We start from the raw sequence: 22,270 nt of genomic DNA, 5'->3' as shown, positions 1-22,270 counted from the left end.
ATAAAAATAGAGGTGGAGGGCGCCTGGGTGGCTCAGTTGGTTAAGCGACTGCCTTCGGCCCAGGTCATGGTCCTGGAGTCCCGGGATCGAGTCCCGCATCGGGCTCCCTGCTCGGCAGGGAGTCTGCTTCTCCCTCTGACCCTCCTCCCTCTCATGCTCTCTGTCTCTCATTCTCTCTCTCTCAAATAAATAAATAAATAAAATCTTAAAAAAAAAAAGAGGTGGAGATGGATAAGGATGAGAAATGCAAATCATAGTAAAAATATTCCTATAAGATAAACTTGTTTTTGTTTTTTTAAGATTTTATTTATTTATTTGAGACAGAGAGAATGAGAGAGAGCACATGACAGGGGGGAGGGTCAGAGGGAGAAGCAGACTCCCCGCCGAGCAGGGAGCCCGATGCCGGACTGGATCCAGGGACTCCAGGATCATGACCTGAGCCGAAGGCAGTCACTTAACCAACTGAGCCACCCAGGCGCCCGATAAACAGGGTTTTGAAGGGGGGGGGGCACAAAAATAGTCTTCATAGGAAAAACTCCTAAAGGATATTTTCGAACATCCTTCTACAAGAAAGGAAGGTGTAGAAAACAGTATTAACAAGGGAAGATGAAAGAGGAAGAACTATAATTTGAATATGCCTAGAAACAACTTCAGAACTGTAACTAAACTCAAATTTTTATCTTGGAGATAAACCAAAATATCAGGTTAACCTCAGTCAGGTCTGCATTAAAATAAAATGTTAAAGTGCTAGACTGAATTTGGTAATCAGAAAACCCTGCTTAAAACTCAGAGGGGAGCTAGGTAACATCTCTCCAACTCTCTTAAGACTCACTCCGGGGTTGGAAACCAGTATATCTGGTGCTCTGATCAGTAATTCCACAACTAATCAGTGTTTAAAATTGTGGGGTGCCCCCCAAAATAGAAAGGGCTTCTTAGTCATCTTTCAGTGTGCTAGGAACAGGGTCTAACTATGAAGGAAACTGATGCTGCAGCATTGCTGTAATGGAAGAGAGCCTGTATGTACATAGGTATACATAGATTTATATCACATTTAGCCAGGATAAATTGCTTCAATAAATTCTATTCCTAGGAGAAGCCAGCTGAAGCTGATGATTGGGTACTGGGAAAATGAGAGCTTTATTCTTCTTCACACAGCCCCAGGACAAGAGGTTTTCTGGTTTGTTTGTTTTAAATACATGATGATTTTTTAGCACTTTCTGGAACTATGACATAGTGCAAAAAATAAACATAAAGTAAATAAAAGTAAATAAATGCAAAGACCATGGCCATTATGACTGAAAATTCAGGACATTTCTGGAAAGCAATTCATTTCTGGAAAAATCCCTAACTGCTGTGCTGAAGATAATTTCACCTCCTAGTCCCAAACCCTGCTTTCCTAATATAATCATGAAATGAGAATTTTATCTCAACAAGGTCCTGTAGCATATTTTCAACCAGGAAGTAAACTACAAGGACTAGAGCAGACATAACATAAGGACCAGGTGGGACTCCTTCCTTTTACCTTGTTTCTGTTATTTGAGGCTAAATTTTCTGTTTTCTACCTAGTTAGAGGAGAAAAAGAGGGCTTGCTGGCTGAGCAGTAGGGCAGCACTGGCATAGGAAGTGACTGAATAAACTCTGGAATGGTTTCCCTCCAACCACAAAATTCAAAATTTAACTTGGTTTTGTACAATCATATCACAATATATGGCTTCCAAATTTTATTTAACTGTATCCTTACTAGGAAATAGAAATGAAAAAGCATGATTTTCTAAAGAAAACAAAAGGCAAAACCAAGTTGGGGGAAAAGTATTAAATGTAAAAGAAGCAAGCATTTTCATGGCTCTTAAATACTCAAATCTGACGATCACTAACTAGGATTTCCTGCTTCCTTCCCACTTTACTGGCTTTTTGTTTTCCCATTTTCACCAAAAGGAGGATCACAATGGGAGGAAGAAGGCCCTCTTTCTTAAATACCCAGAATTATTTTGAAATCATTCCTCAGTCTCTTGCTCCTTTTCATTTCCATCATTCTTGCTTTTTCACTTTAGGGTGATTTGTCTTTTTTAAGAATTAAATATATAACAACAATAAATAATGATCTGTTCTCCTACTTAAAAAAAAAAAAAAATCCAGGGGCGCCTGGGTGGCTCAGTCGTTAAGCATCTGCCTTCGGCTCAGGTCATGATCCCAGGGTCCTGGGATCGAGCCCCGCAGGAAGCCTGCTTCTCCCTCTCCCGCTCCCCTTGTGTTCCTGCTCTCGCTGTCTCTCTCTCTCTGTCAAATAAATAAATAAATAAAATCTTTAAAAAAAAAAAATCCAGCTTACATCTTTTTAAATTCCCAGTCAGCTTAATCAATAGCTACATATAAGGAATGCCATTGCTTATTTCTATTTGATACTTAAAACAAATCTCTAATTATGAGAGAGGTCAAACTGATGCCTTCTCAAGAACAAAAAGCAGCACATTTCTGTAGTATAAACAGGCTGAGACAAAGGTGAAATCTTGAATAAAGATGCTGCCATTTGCTAGAATTTAACTCATGGCCCATTTGTAACTGTACTACTTGACACGTAGATCACGTGTCTAGGCGTGACACTCAAGTCTGTCATCTACTCCTCAATCTATTCCTCAGGATGAAACTCAGCATTTTACACAACTAACCAATAAATGACAGGCAAAGGATACACACATTAAGAGACATTTCCAGGAGGAAGTGAGATGCTTTCAGAGGAGATCTTAGAACAGGAAAACAAAGATGAAGAAAAAGGCCGTCCTAGAGGCCAAGTCTGCAGAAGAAAAGGCTCATGTACTCGGGAGTCACCAGAATGCATAAATGATAAAAATTACTATTTACTCAAAAGAGAGAAAGTTATTTGAATGCTGGGAGAGAAGTGAAGAAAATCCAAAGTTTAGAGACTGATTTTTAATAACTGGGATAATTTCATAAAATCTATGTTAAACAGTTTTGTCAAAACCAGAAGTATATCCTAAAATGGTCAATGTGCAAATAAGAGAACTGATTTTCTATGTATATACATATACACATGTATATATACACACACACACATATATATGCATATCTATCTTTTTTTTCTTTCTTCTTTTTTAGTAGAATGAGGATGAAGTCTGTCACTGAGGACTACAAAATCAATTCTCTGGACCCAGCTATAATGTGATTATCTCTTTAGTAACTAATTGCTGTTCATAAAATGGCCCAACTTTAGTAAGGAATAAAAGCCATGTACAAACACACCCAGGGGCCTGTTCTTAGGTTCCTTTTTTTTTTTTTTTTAAAGATTTTATTTATTTATTTGAGAGAGAGAATGAGAGACAGAGAGCACGAGAGGGAAGAGGGTCAGAGGGAGAAGCAGACTCCCTGCTGAGCAGGGAGCCCGATGTGGGACTCGATCCTGGGACCCCAGGATCATGACCTGAGCCAAAGGCAGTCGCTTAACCAACTGAGCCACCCAGGTGCCCTGTTCTTAGGTTCCTAATAACAAAAAGCAGATACTGCTAAGTATAAAAAATGAGAAGGGCATATGCACCATTAATATCAAAAATTCATGAAAATCTAGAAGGGGTTCAGACTAGCTATCATTCATTCATTCAAAAAACATTACTAAGGAACTAAGTGCCAGGCAAAGTGGACATAAAAAGACAATAATCCTTTGCAAAAAAAAGAATCTTTCACTCATCTTCAAAGAAAAACTAGAGTTGGACAGTAGTTAAAGCAGTAAAAAAACAGTTTTTAGTCAGAACTATTGCAATAGGGGAAAAGAGATCTCAGTACAGAACTGGGCTCAATTCTGAAAACATCAGGGGCAAATGGAAATTTATAGCCAAGGACCATGGTGGGGGCTAATGGATGGAAAAGTACTAAGAGGAAACATCAGGAGAAGGGGATTCTGACTAAACCGACCTAACAAGATTCTTGCTAAAGATAGGCCAGGATGATGATACATAACCTAGGGGATGGTGAAAGATGAAGAACCTGATCAGATATGAGGGTGATCAGATACCGATGGTGAGGGATTCTTGCTAAAACTGGATCTTACAAGAAAGTACACTGATGGGCCTAAAAGAAGGTTCAGGAAACTGCCTAAAGTTTGGTCAAGGAATTTTTGTCATTTGGCATGAGAGATGCCAAGTAAGTGGTAAGAATGATGGCTTAATTTACAAGTTCAATTAGTCAAGAGACTGATCAGTATACACATTAGATCCCTTGCTATTTCTTATTATTTATGGTCATTTATCAAATTCCTTTGCTAGACAACTTCAGAGAGTATAGGCAAGAGCACAAAAAGAGGGATTTAAAGTCTTGGTAAAAGATCTGACAAGGACAAAGTTTGAAACTAATAATCACAATTTACTTTGTGGATCAAAAAGTAAATATGGTCAGTTTTAAAATTCATCAATTTACTGGGGTGCCTAGGTGGCTCAATCAGTTAAGCATCTGACTCTTGGTCTCAGCCCAGGTCTTGATCTCAGGGTCGTGAGTTCAAGCCACGAGTTGTGTTCCATCCACACTGGGCATGGGGCCTACTTAAACACAAAACAAAACACCTTAAAATTCATCAATTCACTGAATACTTTATTCAGTGCCTACCCCACACTCTAGGCCCCGGAATTCAACAGTGACAAGGTTTCTACCCTTACAGTGCTTATACTCTAAAAGGAAGAAATAAACACTAAGCAAGTAAACAAAATAATTTTAGATTAATAGCAGATAACTGCTATGAAAGAAATGAAATGGTGATATCTTAGTGGCTACGAGCAGGCTATTTCAGTTTCATGAATAAAAAGGAAATGGCTGTATTATCTGTGACCAAAAAGGGAACGGGGTAGACTATAGAGATCTGGGTTAAAAATTCTGGACGCCTTTCCTCTCATAACACAGGTGATTTTTGGTAAATATTTTTTTTATTTAATATGAAGCCAATATTCAAGTATACTCTGCTGAAATTCTACATTTATCTTCCTGTTTTTTTCAGAAAGCTGCCAGCTAGGTCCACAAAACAATTGCTACCCAGGTATTTGTGTATTTAAAGCTAAACATGTTTGACATATTTTAAATACATATTCTTCTTAAGACATATTTTAAGAACATACTTTACAACTACTTTGTGCCTAAAGCACTTGATGTGGCTACACCCAACCAATTCTGTGCTTTCCTTATCATCCAAATAACATAGAGGAGGATCCATAGCTTTTGATTAGAGTGTTAAAAAATGGGGAGAAGGAAGATTATTTGTCAAGTTAACCCTTCATTGGCTCTTGAAAACAAAACCGAGAACAGAGCTGTTAAGATATATTTTCAAGTATAAAAGAAATGTAGCAGAGGGGGGCCTAGCTGGCTTCATAGGTAGAGCATGCGACTCTTGGTCTCGGGGTTGTGAGTTCAAGCCCCACATTGGGTGTGGAGCCTATTTAGAAAAATAAATGAAGTAAAATAAAATCTTAAATAAAAAAAGAAACATTAAAAAAAGAATGCCACAGACATTCTTATACCTTCATATAAGACTTTTGGTAGTACATATTTGAACAATCTTTCTGGAAAGCAATCTGGCAATATTTATATTGTCTTAAAAAATTTTTTTTAGGGCGCCTGGGTGGCTCAGTTGGTTAAGCGACTGCCTTCGCCTCAGGTCATGATCCTGGAGTCCCTGGATCGAGTCCCGCGACGGGCTCCCTGCTCAGCAGGGAGGCTGCTTCTGCCTCTGACCCTCCCCCCTCTCATGTGCTCTCTCTCTCTCATTCTCTCTGTCTCAAATAAATAAATAAAATCTTTAAAAAAAAAAATTTTTTTTTTAAAGATTTTATTTATTTATTTGACAGAGAGAGAGAGAGCACAAGCAGGGGAGCAGCAGGCAGAGGGAGAGGGAGAAGCAGGCCCCTCTTGGAGCAGGGAGCCCGATGCAAGGACTAGATCCTAGGACCCCGGGATCACAACCTGAGCAGAAGGCAGACACTGAACCGACTGAGCCACCCAGGTGCCCTTGTCTTAAAATGTTTTGTATCCCTTGAACAAATCTTTTTTTTTTTTAAGATTTTATTTTTTTTATTTATGCATGAGAGACAGAGAGAGAGACAGAGGCAGAGGGAGAAGCAGGCTCCCCACGGAGCAGGGAGCCCGATGCGGGACTCGATCCCAGGACCCTGGGATCATGACCTGAGCGGAAGGCAGACGCTTAACCGACTGAGCCACCCAGGTGTTCCCAAATCTTTTTTTTTTTTAAAGATTTTATTTATTTATTTGACAGAGAGACACAGCAAGAGAGGGAACACAAGCAGGGGGAGTGGGAGAGGGAGAAGCAGGCTTCCTGCGAGCAGGGAGCCCGATGCGGGGCTCGATCCCAGGACCCTGGGACCATGACCCGAGCAGAAGGCAGACGCCTAACAACTGAGCCACCCAGGCGCCCGTGAACAAATCATTCTTTTTTCAGGATTTTATTCTGAGGTTAAAGCCCAAAACATGGACCACTTATATATTAAAATGCTCATTATAGTCCTATTTATAACAATAAGAAAAAAAGAACAGGAATTAAATGTTTAAGAATGAATCAATGTAAGATACTGCCTGACAACAGGCTATATTTAAGTTAAGAATAACGTTTCTGAAAGCTGTTTAATGACATAAGAAAATGCTATACATTCTGTGGGGGGAAAAAACCAGGATATAAAATTGCATATGCACCATAATTCCAAATCTATAAAAAAAGCAAACAAAATAGGGGTGACTGGCTAGCTCAGTCAGTAGAACATGCAACTCTATGACTCTTGATCTTGGGGTCATGAGTTCAAGCCCCACACTAGGCGTAGAGCCTACTGAAAAAAAAAAAAAAAAGCAAACAAATAATAAGCATATAAAAAGATAAGGGAATTGGCATCAAATGTTAATAATGGTTATCTCTGGATAATGGTATTCCAGGTAATTTTGTTTTCTTCTTCGTACATTCAGTATTTTCCAAAGTCTACAATGATCACAGATTGCTTTTAAAAAATAAAAATAATATAGTGTAATCTAATAAAAACAATGATCTGCATGACTTAAAAAAAATGTCTATGAGTTAAAAAAAGGTCCACATCTGGTAGACTCTTCTAAAGCACTAAACAGTATATTTACAAATCATGCAAGGTTGTTCATTCTCTACTACAAAGCAACAAAACCAACTGACAAATTAAGTTCAAAATGGACTACCAAAAAATCTTTCTAAAATTATAAACTAGCAGCTTCATATAGAAAGACACAGTGGAAACTGGTGGAAACTTAAACATATCGATACACAGGGTAATCAAGCAGTTCAAGATAGTTCCTCCTTTGTTACCTTCAAGGACCCATTTTCAAAATCCCATGAATGCTCCCTAACGAGTATTACTTATATTAAACATTTAGAAATTTCCCCAGCCATTCATCACAAAGAGAATAAAGAGAGCCAAAACCAAGCTTAGCAGGTACTAAATGCCTTTCAGCTCAGCTATAAACAAGCTTAAAAATGTAGACAGGCACCCAAACAGAGCTCTATGGGCCCCATTCCCTTATGATATTAAAAAGAAAGAAATCATATACAAAGAGTTCTCTTCCAAGAACATAATTTTGGATACCAAGTTTGACTTTAAGATAATTTAGCTGCTGCTAAGCAAAGAGTACAAACACCAAAGATCTCTACCACAGCAGTCTCAACATTTTATTCGCCATAGGATACTCAGTGTTGCTGTGATTTGCATTACATCTAGAAAATTGATTTAAGGAAAAGATACCAATAAACATATGAACTGTGAGACTATAATGCACATTATGTGAACCTCAGAAAACAAAGAAGACTCAGGTTTTAACCAGGTAGTAGATTATTTAGGAATTGAAATTTCTGTTCATAAATTCTGGGTTTGTTTTCCACTCTATTATTTAGCATAAAAACAGTTTAGCATATATTATTTCCCTAGTAGGTAAACCAATTGCCCCAAAGGGATTATAGAAAGCACATATATCACTGTAATCTTAAACTAACTTGCCTTACTGTTTTATATCAGCGTTTTTGTAAAGCACTTTGCTAACAGACTGGAAAACTGAGGTAGAGAGTTATTAAAAAAAAAAAAAATAGACAAAAGATGAGTCAGAGGTTGAGGTTGGCCTGAATCCCAGTTACCTATTCTCTCACACCTCAAAAAAGATATAAAAATGGACAGCACATCTTTTTAGAACTCCTAAAAATTAGGGATGCCGGGGTGGCTCAGCAGGTTAAGTGTCTGCCTTCGGCTCAGGTCATGATCCCAGGGTCCTGGGATAGTGTTCCGCATCAGGATCCTTGCTCAGCAGGGGGCCTGCTTATCCCTCTGCCTGCCACTCCCCCTGCTTGTGCTTTCTCTGACAAATAAATAAATAAAATCTTAAAAAACAAAAACAAAAACAAAAACCTCCTAAGAGTTGTATGATAACCTGCATATTGTGTAACTATTTCCAACTGAACTGTGTTATTTCCAAAAATTTACACACAATAGGTGTTTCTTATATGTTTATTAGACAAATGAATGTCCAGAAATACAAACTGGAGGGACTACAAATTCTTGGAGCATTCTTTTTGTCTAGGAAAATTAAATAATGTTCATAGTTTTAACATTAAGTGTGTGTGTGTATAATTTTGTGTGTGTGTGTGTGTGTGGTGGGCAGCAAAGCAAAGTTTATTGAGCAATAGTAAAAAGCTCTCAAAGAGGGAGGGGACCTGAGAGGGATGCCCAACATTAAGTATATTTTATTACAATTTTTAAATTCATAATCCAGGGTGCCTGGGTGGCTCAGTTGGTTGAGCGACTGCCTTCGGCTCAGGTCATGATCCTGGAGTCCCCGGATTGAGTCCCGCATGGGGCTCCATGCTCGGCAGGGAGTCTGCTTCTCCCTCTGACCCTCCCCCCTCTCATGTGCTCTCTCTCATGAATAAATAAAATCTTTAAAAAAAAATCATAATCCAGTTACAGTATATGTCAAAGACTGGCAAACTTCAGTCCGTGGGCCAAATCCAGCCTGCCACCTGTTTTTGTATGGCCCACAAGCTAAGAATGGTTTTACATTTTTATTATTTTTTTAAAGATTTTATTTATTCATTGGAGATACAGATACAGAGAGAGAGAGAGAGCATGAGCAGGGGGAGAGGCAGAAAGAAAGGGAGAAGCAGGCTCCCCGATGAGCCAGGAGCCCAATGTGGGGCTCGATCCCAGAACCCTGGGATCATGACCTGAGCTGAAGGCAGATGCTTAACCATCTGAGCCACCCAGGTGCCCCTGGATTTTACATTTTTAAATGGTTGAAAAAAAAAAAAACAAAAAAAGAATATTTCATGACACATAAAAATTAGATAAAGTTCAAATTTCAGTGTCCATAAAAAAGTTTTATGGGAATACAGCCATGCTTATCCTTTGCATGCTGTCTATGGCTTCTTAGGTGCTATAATGGCAGAGTTGAGTAGTTACAAACAGACCTCATGCCTCAAAGCCTTATTTACTATCTGGCCTTAGTTTGCAAACTCCTGATATTTATAAATATTATTAAAATACATGGTTAATTAGGAGATTCCAATTATGACAAATGTCAGAGTGTATGTGTTAATCATTTTTTTTAAAGATTTTATTTATTTATTTGACAGACAGAGACACAGCAGGAGAAGGAACACAAGCAGGGGGAGCGGGAGAGGGAGAAGCAGGCTTCCTGAGGAGCAGGGAGCCCAGTGCGGGGGCTCCATCCCAGGACCCTGAGATCATGACCTGAGCCGAACGCGGACGCCTAAGGACTGAGCCACCCAGGCGCCCCTGTGTTAATCATTAATAAGAACTTTTATAATGTGACTATTCAAGTACTAATTTCTTTTTATTTGACTACAAATTTTAGAAATTAGGTTTTCTTCTTTTTTTAAGTAGGCTCCACACCCACATGGAGCCCAATGTGGGCCTCAAACTCACAACTGTGAGATCAAGCAAGACTTGAGCCATGATCAAGAGTCAGACACTTAACCAAGCCACCCAGGTGCCCCTCTTTTTTTTTTTTTTTTTAATTTAAGTCATCTCTATACCCATTGTGGGGCTCAAGAGTAATATGCTCTTCTGACTCAGTCAGGTTCCTAAGAAATTAGGTCTTCTAAAAATAAGGTTAATTAAGCTAGCTCCATAGTTCTCAACCTTTAGCATATTCACTTGGGCACCTTGAAAAATACAGATTCCTATGCCTCCTGGATTTTCTTGGCTTTGGGGCCCAAGAATCTACACTTTATTTTTTTTTATTTTTCTAAAGATTTTATTTATTTGACATAGAGACAGCGAGAGAGGGAACACAAGCAGAGGGAGTGGGAGAGGGAGAAGCAGGCTTCCTACTGAGCAGGGAGCCCGATGCGGGGCTCGATCCCAGGACCCTGGGACCATGACCTGAGCCGAAGGCCAACACTTAATGACTGAGCCACCCAGGCACCCCAAGAATCTACACTTTAAAAAAACACCCTGGGGGCGCCTGGGTGGCTTAGTCATTAAGCGTCTGCCTTTGGCTCAGGGGGATCGAGCCCGCATCAGGCTCCTTGCACAGCGGGAAGCCTGCTTCTCCCTCTCCCACTCCCCCTGCCTGTGTTCCTGCTCTCGCTTACCTCTCTGTCAAATAAATAAATAAAATCTTTTAAAAAATAAAATAAAAATAAAAAAACACCCTGGGTAATTCTGGTGCAAATGGTCATTAACCCAGCCTTTGAGAGGCACTAAAATGGTTGGAGAGCTTATAGTTCTTCCATATTGTAAACAGCTGTATTTTTCCAATTTGGTACTATAAGACAGCAGTTCTCAAAGTGGGCTCCAGGGATCCCCATAGATTCCTAAGACCCCTTCAGAGGGTTCATGGGTGTTCAAGTCATACATGGATAAAAGATCTATTTAAAGGGCAAGATAGGATGATTCATTTTAATGTAACAAAGTATTAAAAGTTCAGAGATGTGGTTTCAGATTTTACACAATAGCTAACCTTTAAGAAACTATCACATTTTGGATTCTGGTATAATATCAAAGAAGGACTATCTACAATTAATTATCTGAAAAGAATCTTTCCTTTTCCTGGGCTCCTGAGTGGCTCAGTCGGTTGAGCATCGGACTCTTGGTTTCCGCTCAGGTCATGATCTCATAGGTTGTGGGATCAAGTCCCACATCCAGCACCTCGCTCAGCACAGAGTCTGCTTGAAGATTCTCTCCCTCTGCCCCTTCCCTCCTCAAATAAATAAATCTTTAAAAATAAATCTTTCCTTTTCCTATTAGTATCTGCGTGTGAGCCCAGGTTATCTTCATATAGTTCAACCAAAACAACATATTGTAACAGACTGAATGCAGAAGCAGATGAGAATCCAGCTGTTTTCTATTAAGCCAGACATTAAAAGGTTTAAAGCCCTGCCCCTAAATTTTTCTGACACTATAATAGTTATTTATGTTGTTATTTTATTTATTTATTTTTGCAAAGATTTTATTTATTTATCTGACAGATAGCGAGAGAGGGAACACAAGCAGGGGGAGTGGGAGAGGGAGAAGCAGGCTTCCCGCCGAGCAGGGAGCCCAATGCAGGGCTCGATCCCAGGACCCTGGGATCATGACCTGAGCTGAAGGCAGACGCTTAACGACTGAGCCACCCATGCACCCCTATGTTGTTATTTTAAGGTAAATGTTTTTTCAATTTCCCCATTTTAATTTCTAAAATGCTCAATGTCAATAGATATATATAACCAAGACAAACCCTTTGGAGTCCCCAACAATTATGAAGAGTATAAAGGGGTAGGTACTGAGACCAAAAGCAGTTTGAGACCCACTGCTTTAAGAAATACACAAACCCTGGAATGATCAAAGAGAAAGTTAAAATTAATTTCTGGATTTTGAGCTCTGACATGCAGGGACAGGTTTCAAAAAAAGGAGCCAGCTTAAATAGACCAAATAGTTTTGTAGCAAATGACTGAAAACAGATGGGAGTGAGAATTAGGCTGAATCGTAAGTTAGGCAACAACACATGGCCAAAGCTTAGAACCTATCTGGGAACAGCTTCATATAGGCAACTACTTGACTAGAACTTTTTTTTAAGTCTCTCTAGGCTTTTGGAGGATTCAAGGAACTATTTTAAGCTATCCTCAGAAAGGTTAATAAAGTAAAAACAAAGAAGCAACAACTTGCTAAAGTGACAGCAGGAAGCAGAGTTAGAAATAACTAGAGAACATTATACCTATCTACGTTTGGCCTCAATGCATTTTAGAAGTTGAAAAATTCCTGGAAACTGGTAGGCTTTCAAAAATCTAATGCTGTGTTTTGGGTTTTTTCGGACTCATTTTCAGATAAAGTATCATCCCTAAAACAATACACCAATAGCAATCAACCACAAAACACTCATTTTTTTTTTTTTTAAGATTTTTTATTTATTTGACAGGAGAGAGTACAAGCAAGGGTAGCGGCAGGCAAGGTAGAGGGAAAAGCAGGCTCCCCGCTCAGCAGGGAACCCGATGTGGGGTTCAATCCCAGGACCATGGGATCATGACCTGAGCCGAAGGCAGACGCTTAACGGTCTGAGCCACCCAGGTGCCCCCCAAAACTCTAATCTTTAAGGATAAATGTAAAATCTTCGTGGACTTAATTTCTTTTTTTTTTTTTTTAAGATTTTATTTATTTATTTGACAGAGAAAGACACAGAGAGAGAGGGAACACAAGCGGGGGGTGGGGGGAGAGGGAGAAGCAGGCTCCCCGCCGAGCAGGGAGCCCGATGCGGGACTCGATCCAGGGACTCCAGGATCATGACCTGAGCCAAAGGCAGTCGCTTAACCAACTGAGCCACCCAGGCGCCCAATTTCTTTTTTTTTTTTAATGGACTTAATTTAAATAGACTGTTAACAACAGTAAACCTGATAGACTTTAATATTAAATCCTAGTATGAGTTCGGCCCTAGATAGGAAATTGCTACAACATCCCATAATGACAATCATGGAGATGCTTAGAAATTCTCAAGGAAAAAAAATCTATTTTCTAAGACTATCCACATACTGGCAACATAGTGATCTATTTGGAGTATTCTAATGCTCACTGAACTTTCTTTTTTTTTTTTTTTAAGATTCCATTTATTTATTCATGAGAGACAGAGAGAGAGAGAGACAGAGGGAGAAGCAGGCTCCCAAGGAGCAGGGAGCCCAATGCAGGACTCGATCCCAGGACCCTGAGATCATGACCTGAGCCAAAGGCAGATGCTTAACCATCTGAGCCACCCAGGCACCCTCACTGAACTGACTTTCAACAGTCCCAAACACAGATGTGTAAGATATCAGAAAACTACTGCTTGCCCAAAACTTAAAAAAATAAAGAAAATGGTGCTACAGGAGAGAAGTTACTACCAGAAATACCAGAAAAACCATGTTAAATAAAACCAACATGGTGTTACTCAAGGCTGATAAAGCTTAAATAAATGTTATTGGCAAGGGGGCGCCTGGGTGGCTCAGATGGTTAAGCATCTGCCTTCAGCTCAGGTCATGATCCCAGCGTCCTGGGATCGAGCCCCGCATGGGGCTCCCTGCTCAGCAGGGAGCCTGCTTCTCCCTCTCCCTCTGCCTCTCTCCCTGCTCATGCTCTCTCTCTCTCTTTCTGTATCTCTGTGTCTCAAATGAATAAATAAAATCTTAAAAAAAAAATGTTACTGGCAAGAAACTTGGTGCCAATACAAATCATTTACAGCAGTCATATGTTCTAATCAATAAACCATCCTGTTTTTATAATATAGTCAGGCATATTCCTTTTCAGAAAGAATGATTATGCTCTATTTTTTTAATTTGGAAAAAAAGTAATTTTTTTACTGCATGGTAAATTATAAGCCCCAAATACAATCTGACCAATTTAGCATATAAATCTTCTTTGTCCACTATGTCAGCAAGAAGCACTATACCAGATAAGATAATAGGTAATTTCACTCAAAACAAGTTGGATTTAGTGAGAAGGTGGGGCAATGGCAGAACGACACAGTTCCACGGAGGCCCAAGCCACAAGCTCAGAAAGTGACTTTTTAAGTTAAATCTTAGCTCCTGTTATGCTTTCTTAAGTTGATATTTATTAAGGATAAATGCATTCTTGAATAGAGAAACTTTTTTTTTTTTTAAACATATAATGTATTATTTGTTTCAGGGGTACAGGTCTGTGATTCATCAGTCTTACACAATTCACAGCGCTCACCATAGCACATACCCTCCCCAGTGTCCATCACCCAGCCACCCCATCCCTCCCACCCCTCTCCACTCCAGCAACCCTCAGTTTGTTTCCTGAGATTAAGAGTCTCTTATGGTTTGTCTCCCTCTCTGGTTTCCTCTTGAAGAGAAACTTTTTTTTTTTTTTTTTAAGTAAACTCTACACCCAACGTGGGGCTCAAACTCACAACCCAAGACCAAGAGTCGCATGCTCCACTGATTGACCCAGCCAGGCACCCTGAAAAGAGAAACTTTTTACATACTCGGGTTTCAAACATGAGAACATTTAGGATTAAAATTACCAAAAGATGAGAAAAAGCTAACAAAGTGAAGTCGTGACTTTGTAATGAGTTTTGTTCTCTCATTAAGTGTTCTTACATCCTTCATAAGATTACTGTAGTTAAAAAAAAAAAAGATTGGGGCGCCTGGGTAGCTCAGTCATTAAGCGTCTGCCTTCGGCTTGGGTCATGATCCCAGGGTCCTGGGATGGAGCCCTGCATTGGGCTCCCTGCTCCGCGGAAAGCCTGCTTCTCCCTCTCCTGCTCCTGCTCCCCCTGCTTGTGTTCCCTCTCTGTGTTTGTCAAATAAATAAAAAAATCTTAAAAAAAAAAAAAAGATTACTGCAGTAACTCACATTCACCTTAATTGGGAATCTTTCCTAGATGTATGCCTACAAAGTTTTAAAAACTAGATAACCATCCTGTTTTTATAATATAGTCAGGCAAATTTGTCTTTTCATAAAATTTTTCATGAAATATAACACTCATCCATCCTCTCTAAGGAAGCCAAGCAGTATATGTTTACTTTCAAAACTAAACTGAATTTTCTTCATTGTATACAAGGAGTGGGTATATTATTCAGACCCCTTCCCCCCCCCCCCACGCCACACACACTTTCTAAACAAAAGGATAAACAAGAGAAGCAAAGAAAACAAAATACTATGGCTTAAGGGTGGGGGGACAAACAAACATTATTTCAACACAAAGTGTCCACCAGGGAAATTCTGGAGAGAAAGTATCATGATGAAATATTTTAAGACATGAAATGACCCCAATGCAAAATTTTGTTGTTGTTGATTCTTGTTTGGTTTCTTGCTCAAAGGAGTTATTTCTTGACATTTATGTTCCTTACTTTCTGTTTAGCCATTCCCACTGGGTCAGTAGAACCACTTCAATTTCATTTTCTTTAATGTCTATTTTTCTTCCTGATTCTTCAATAGTAAGTTCTTTGATCTGAGTTTCTATTTATGAATGTTTGGACTGGAAAGGACCTTGAGGGGTCATCAAGTCCATCCTTCTCTTTCCAGGAGAATTCATAACTAAACAATCTCAAATGGATGAGAAGCTATCAAAAGATGCATCCTGTCCCTAACAGCATGCTACTTCATTCCGCAGAGACATTTCCATTCACAATTTGCAATTTTCTAAAAGTGAAAGTAAAAGTTAAAACCCCAAAAGAGGAAGGTGCTTTAAAAATGCATTTATCAGCTAAAATTGCTCAAACATAAGTTCAACTATCAAGTCTAAAATTAACACACAGGAAAGTTGCTGGCTGCCAACACAGTCTTTAGTCTCTAGAGATGTCTTCTGATGTTCTGGCTTATTTCTAGCACAATTTTACCTATAGCACAGAGCATGACAAACTTAGCCCACCACATCAATAAACTATAATTATAAAAGTCAGTTATATGTGTGTGTGTATGTGTGTGTGGTGTCTTTTTTCTTACAGGTAGTGTAGGTTTTTATTCCAAACAAAACGAAAAGTTAGGTCTAGACTGGAGATGTCAATATTATGGGGAAGCTATGATATAACTGTTACATGGACAATAGTTAATTTTTTAATATGTTACTTAAAATGCCAAAGATTCCAAAACAGAATTTCATCTGATGACACAAAATATGCAACTATGCAGAAGCACTGTTAATCATTCTAGAATTATTTTAAAAATTAAAAATAAAGGAAACAGGACCAGCAATGTTGGAAAGGGGGGGCAATTATACTTAAAAAAATAGGGGAATTATTAAATAGATGTCTTATAAACAACTGGCAAGTAATGCAGTGATGTATAAACACTAGCATGACCTAGCTAGGCAGCAACTAATGTCTAACCTCATTTCATTTCATTTTTTTTTATCTTTTTTTATTTTTTTTTTAATTTTTAAAGATTTTATTTATTTATTTGAGAGCGAGAATGAGAGACAGAGAGCATGAGAGGGGGAGGGTCAAAGGGAGAAGCAGACTCCCTGCCGAGCAGGGAGCCCGATGCGGGACTCGATCCCGGGACTCCAGGATCATGACCTGAGCCGAAGGCAGTCGCTTAACCAACTGAGCCACCCAGGCGCCCCCATTTTTTTTTTTTTAAGATTTTATTTATTTATTTGAGAGAGAGAGAATGAGAGACGGAGAGCACGAGAGGGAAGAGGGCAGAGGGAGAAGCAGACCCCCTGCTGAGCAGGGAGCCCGATGTGGGACTTGATCCCGGGACTCCAGGATCATGACCTGAGCCGAAGGCAGTTGCTTAACCAACTGAGCCACCCAGGCGCCCCTCATTTCATTTTTTTTTTTTTAATTTGAGAGAGAGAATGAGATAGAGAGAGAGAGCATGAGAGGGGGAAGGATCAAAGGGAGAAGCAGACTCCCTGCTGAGCAGGGAACCCGATGCGGGACTCGATCCTGGGACTCCAGGATCGTGACCTGAGACGAACGCAGTCGCTTAACCAACTGAGCCACCCAGGCACCCCCTCATTTCATTTTTTAACAGGTCACTAGCCTAGGAGCTTAGGGATAGGTCAGAGACAATATATTTAGATTTCAACAGGATACCTCTTAATATTTCACAGGAAATATAAGTTAGATGATAAAACAGAAGGTTGATTCATAATTGAATTTTACCCAAAAGGCTGATAAGTGGATTAATATCAACCTAATGAGAGCATGCTGATGTTATATGGCACTGCTCCACCCTTATATATTTTTACTAGTGACCTAAACCAAAAACATAGGTATTTATGTCTCATTTATAAAATTTATCTATCAATGATACAAACATCAGGATATGATATGAGGAATGGCTAAGAGGCCAAATAACATTATTAAGCTAAAACAATAAGCCCAAATTAACAAGATGACAATTACAAGGATAAATGTAAGGTCATCAATTACATTTAAAAAATCAATTACACAAATTAACGTGATCTTAGGCTTTAAGAACAGAGGTACAGAGCACAGCAGAAAAGAGGCCATACTCTCCCCTGTACTTTGTATTGATCAGATTATACCTGAGGTGTTATATTTCAGATCTAGAAAGAAACCCTAAATACAAGCAACCCAGTTCATGAGAAGCCTGAACTTTATTAAAAATGGTCACTTAAGGAATGCTGAAATAACTTGGGATATTTATCCCACTACATAACTGTCATCGAATACTTGAAGGGCTACCATGCTGACAAGGAATTAGGTTTATTTATTGTAGCTGCAAATGGCAGAACTAAAGAGCTTCAGCACAATGTAAAGAATGTTCTAAAAGCAGACCTCCAGTGCAGCACCTGGGTGGCTCAGTCGTTAAGCGTCTGCCTTCGGCTCAGGTCATGATCCCAGGGTCCTGGGATCAAGCCCTGCAGTGGGCTCCCTGCTCAGCGGGGAGTCTGCTTCTCCCTCTCCCACTCCCCCTGCGCGTGTTCCTGCTCTTGCTATCTCTGTGTCAAATAAATAAATAAAATCTTAAAAAAAAAAAAAAAAAAGTCACATGCTCCACCGACTAAGCCAGCCAGGCACCCGATGGAAAACTTTTTCATGAACTCTAAAATCAGAGTACCATTTTCAGAGAAACCAACAACAAAAGAAATTAATGCTTTTGCTTTTTAAATGAATGCTGCATTTGTTTTTCTGAAAGAAACAACATCTGCACCTTAATTTTAGTACCTTTATCAAGGGATAAGGAACAATTATATGCCAGCCTGCCAACTAGTCTCAAGAAGAGAGCTGTCTTTGTTATACATTTACATGGCATTGCTATTTGCTCCACCTAAAACTTCCTTGCAAGGAGAAGGCTCCTCCTTATCAGACGTGGATGAGGCTGCTTAACACTGACTCCCTCCTACTGCAGGCTAGGAAAAACTCCGTCTTGACATGTACAAAACAGTAACTTGTGAGAACTTCAGAGCAGCTGTGTTCAGGCAGAGCCAGGGACTTTACTTGAGGCAAAGAAGCAGCTTAAGAGTTGGTTGAAAAAAACAGTTTTCATTTTGAGTTGGAAGTGGGGAGAGGAAAGAAAAAGGAGGTACAGTAGCAGTATCCATTAACATTTAAAAGCCCTGGTAAACAAAAATGCTTAAAAATTAAAACACTGAAACCATCATAGGATGCAACCTTTGATCCACAAGTTTAAAGATGCGCAGTGTTGCCACTCCCTAGCTTTCTGCTAGGTGTTAACACTGATGAGATTTAAAAAAAAAAAAATCTTGCATTTAATAGTGCCCAAGTTAGAGCCATCACAAATTCGAGAACGGAAGAATAAAACAAGGGGCTTTGCTCTTTCATTGGGTATTTTTTGTTCTGCTGCCAGGCAAACTGAAAATGCCTGAATGTCCAACAGCACTGCTCTGAATGTGAAATACTGGAATCCAATTCAGTAATTAATGCTAAAGGGTCAGTAATTAATTGGTCTCAACGTGTTGTAGGGGCAACTTTCTGGCCAGGAGAAAAAGCTTCAAATGGTTGCTGAAAACCAAAGGTTAATACAAAGCAACACACTCTGGTTTCTCTTCATATAAGAGCTTTACCGGCATTTCAGACATTATTTTGCTTCTCAAAAGTAAAAGGAGAAGAGAAGGATGTAAAAGACAAATCTATGCAGTAGCAAACAAGTTCTTAATTAACTGGCCGTATTAGTTCAATTCATTATTAAATAACACACAACTATCAAACAAAGGGCAAAGGCTTGTCCCTTTGCTGTACAGAATTAAGAACAAACTGGTAAGACTACTTAGTATAGCTGCCAAACTTTTCTTTAGCTTCTTTTCTTACAGACATGTTACATTTCGCAATAGTCTCCACTTACCTTACATCCTCCCATGTTTAAGTACAAATTGTGTTTGATTTCCCCAGCCCCTGCCCTAAGATATTATGACATATCTTTGGCTTCTGAGTTTAGACACAAAGGAAGAAACTGAAAGTTTTTCACTTTCCTGAAATATATGTCCATCTTATTTACACCATTTAAAAATATATAACATAAGCTAAGTAAAACTAACTGCAACCATCCATTTAACAAACTCCAAGAATATGAGTGGATAAGACACACATTTAACAAAACAAACTTCAGTTTAGTATATTTTTCTGTGCTTAAACCGTCTTTACAAGAATTCTTACACTACTGCAAAGTTTTTAAGTATAGGAATCAAGTGAGCTTGCCCAGAAAACTCTGTACACCCCCACAAACCTACACTTACTATGACACAACCTCTGGAGATACTGAAACACCCTCTGTTAAGTAGAAAACAAACTTTTAAAGTTAGGAAAGTAGCAACGCAGCAATCTAGGTAGGAGGTGCCCTGGGTAGTAAACACCCCAGTTAGAGAACATAACAAGCAATTCAGAGCAACATGACTCCCAATGGGGCTCCAACATGTACCGCTCAAGTCCCAAGCCCCCATCCCTGAGTTCAGGAAGAGATGAGTGTAGGAAGAGTAAGAGAGGGAGAAAGGAAATCAGAGTAGAAGCGATGAAAGCGTTCTATTTTTCTCCTCCTCTACCCCTACCCCACTATTCTTGCAAGCTGGTCACCAGACTAGGTGCCATATACAGCAAAAGCCCCAAATCAATATCCTAGGCTGCTTCTGATACCTAGGCTAAAGGCCTGTATGTATCAGCTGTCTCCTTTCCAAACACCTCCTTTACCCCTCCGAATTCCCTTATACTCTTCCCAAAGTGATACCTTTTGGCTCGTAAGCCCACCTCTATTAAGTCTTTCTAAACCCATTCACTGAATTTTCTCCAAATTCATACTTTCTCTCTGAAATCATGTCCCTATTCTTTTTCATAATTCAATCGAAATGCCATGACTCTCATTTCCAATGATTTATCTCTACCTATCTTTCCAACCAAACCCAATGCCATGTTTTCACCTACTGTTCCCTACCTCCTACCTATTACCCTTAGCTCTTCAATGCCAAGCCCCTAACCCCACTTTGGTAAGCCTGAGTCTTCAACCAATTTAGTACCCCTCCCCTTCCTCCCATCCCACCCCATCCCATGATCCTCCCATTAGGCTCTACTAGACTTCCATTCCCTCAGGATTCAACTCCCCTCTCCTTGCCACGCCCTGTGCCCCCCGGGGCTACTTACCCCAAGTTCTCCCCACACTTCAGGCCTCTGGCCCCGCCTTCTCCCCCAGAGGAAGGAGGCGGTAGGAGGCAGAGAAGAGGGGCGGCACTCCGCAAGGTAAAGACGATCTCTCATTAGTGTTCATCGCCGCCAATCGTAGCTTCCTTCTCTTTTATTGGTCGGCATTAGTCCATGCCCCACCCACTTCCTCAGACAGGGCCTGGCCACCGCCTCAGCGCCCCCGTCCAACACCGACTGGGAGGGGAGACCCCGGCCTGGGACACTGAGAGTGGCCAGAGTTGAAAGAGAGACTCCGCCAGATCATGGACTAGTTAATGTTAAAAGAACTCACCCGCTGGTAGCTCCGTCGCCTCCCGCCCGCCCGCGTTCGTTCCCACAATCTGTCTCCAGCTCCTTCTTTCCCCCCTCAGAGGAGCAGATACTTTCTTCTCGTCCGGCCAGGGGCGCTCACCTCTCGCGAGATGTTCTGCGGCGGGTGGCGGGGGGGGGAAGGAAGGGCGAGATCCGTAGGCCCTAAGTTGGAAAGGGGCCGAAAGGCGGGGCTCGGGAAAAAAGAAGGGGCCGGGCTTTTGGTGGGCTGGACTGGACTGCGGAGAGAGGCTGAGCGAATTGAGTACATACAGTTACACGTGTTCGGCTGTGGAATATAGGGGTAAAAGGAAAGGGAATCCGTTCGGGTGCCTGTAGTGGTGGACATCCGAAAGGTGAAGTAAAGGCACCTGGCCGGCTCAGTCGGAACAGCTTGTGATTCTTGATCTTGGGGCCATGAGTTCAAGCCCCACGTTGGGTATGGAGATTATTTAAATAAATAAACGAAAAGCTCATAAAAGTCAGGACACTCAAAAGGTGAAGTAAATATTCTAGGGAATGAGATTATTTCAAAGGAGTGCACTTTCCCCCCTCCCTGGTCTCCCTAAAGGAGCGCACTTTAGAAACAAGAGAAGATGGGGCGCCTGGGTGGCTCAGTCGTTAAGCGTCTGCCTTCCGCTCAGGTCATGATCCCAGAGTCCTGGGATCCAGCCCCGCGTTGGGCTCCCTGTTTGGCAGGAAGCCTGCTTCTCCCACTCCCCCTGCCTGTGTTCTCTCTCTCGCTGTGTCTGTCAAATAAATGAATAAAATCTTAAAAACAAAAACAAAAAACCCAGGAGAAGATTAATACTTAAATGAAGCTGTTTAAAAAGGGGGGGGAAACCACCCCCTCCCACACCGACACACAAGGGGATTCAGGTTTCCAAACAGTCGAGTAATTGCATTTTCTTCTTTGCACTTAGAATAATATTACTGTGGCCATAACCCGGTTCTCTGTGTGTGTGTGTGTGTGTGTGTGTGTGTGTGTGTGTGTGTGTGTGAGAGAGAGACTGCATAAGGGGTGGGGTGCGGATAGTAAGGGTTCCAGTTGCAGGAACTGGAGACATAAATAAATGTGCAGGTTGTTTCTACTATCCTGCAGAGTCATCACTTCCTTAATTGGAAAGTAATTTGAAATACCCTTAGCCCTAGAACTGGAGTGAATGTATTGAAAAAAAGCAAGCCACCTAAGTAGCAATCCCAACCCTGTTTCTTTTTTTTTTTTTTTAATATTTTATTTATTTATTTGACAGAGAGAGAGACAGCGAGAGAGGGAACACAAGCAGGGGGAGTGGGAGAGGGAGAAGCAGGCTTCCCGCGGAGCAGGGAGCCTGACATGGGGCTCCATCCCAGGACCCT

General features: G+C 40.5%; 1 protein-coding gene across 6 annotated transcripts in view; it reads right to left on the bottom strand.

Annotated features, from left to right (window-relative positions):
- The window catches only part of LOC123843696 (cyclic AMP-dependent transcription factor ATF-7), an 89,708-nt gene extending 68,200 nt beyond the window's left edge, over positions 1-21,508 (bottom strand). For 2 of the 6 annotated variants that reach the window (XM_064591167.1, XM_064591168.1), the window contains exon 1: positions 20,564-20,888. In XM_064591167.1, coding sequence (XP_064447237.1) covers positions 20,564-20,677 — 114 coding nt within the window. In that variant the 5' untranslated portion in view covers positions 20,678-20,888. The other 4 variants (XM_045873306.3, XM_064591169.1, XM_045873307.3 and 1 more) reach the window with 4 other exon arrangements.
- Between the last annotated feature and the right edge of the window lie 762 nt (positions 21,509-22,270).

Source organism: Mirounga angustirostris, unplaced genomic scaffold (genome assembly GCF_029215605.1).
Source record: "Mirounga angustirostris isolate CCGP_5_RB_7025 unplaced genomic scaffold, mMirAng1.0.hap1 SCAF_5, whole genome shotgun sequence".
Classification (NCBI taxonomy): domain Eukaryota; kingdom Metazoa; phylum Chordata; class Mammalia; order Carnivora; family Phocidae; genus Mirounga; species Mirounga angustirostris.
The sequence above is the reverse complement of the archived record's forward strand: the minus strand, read 5'-3'. Positions and strand labels throughout refer to the sequence as shown.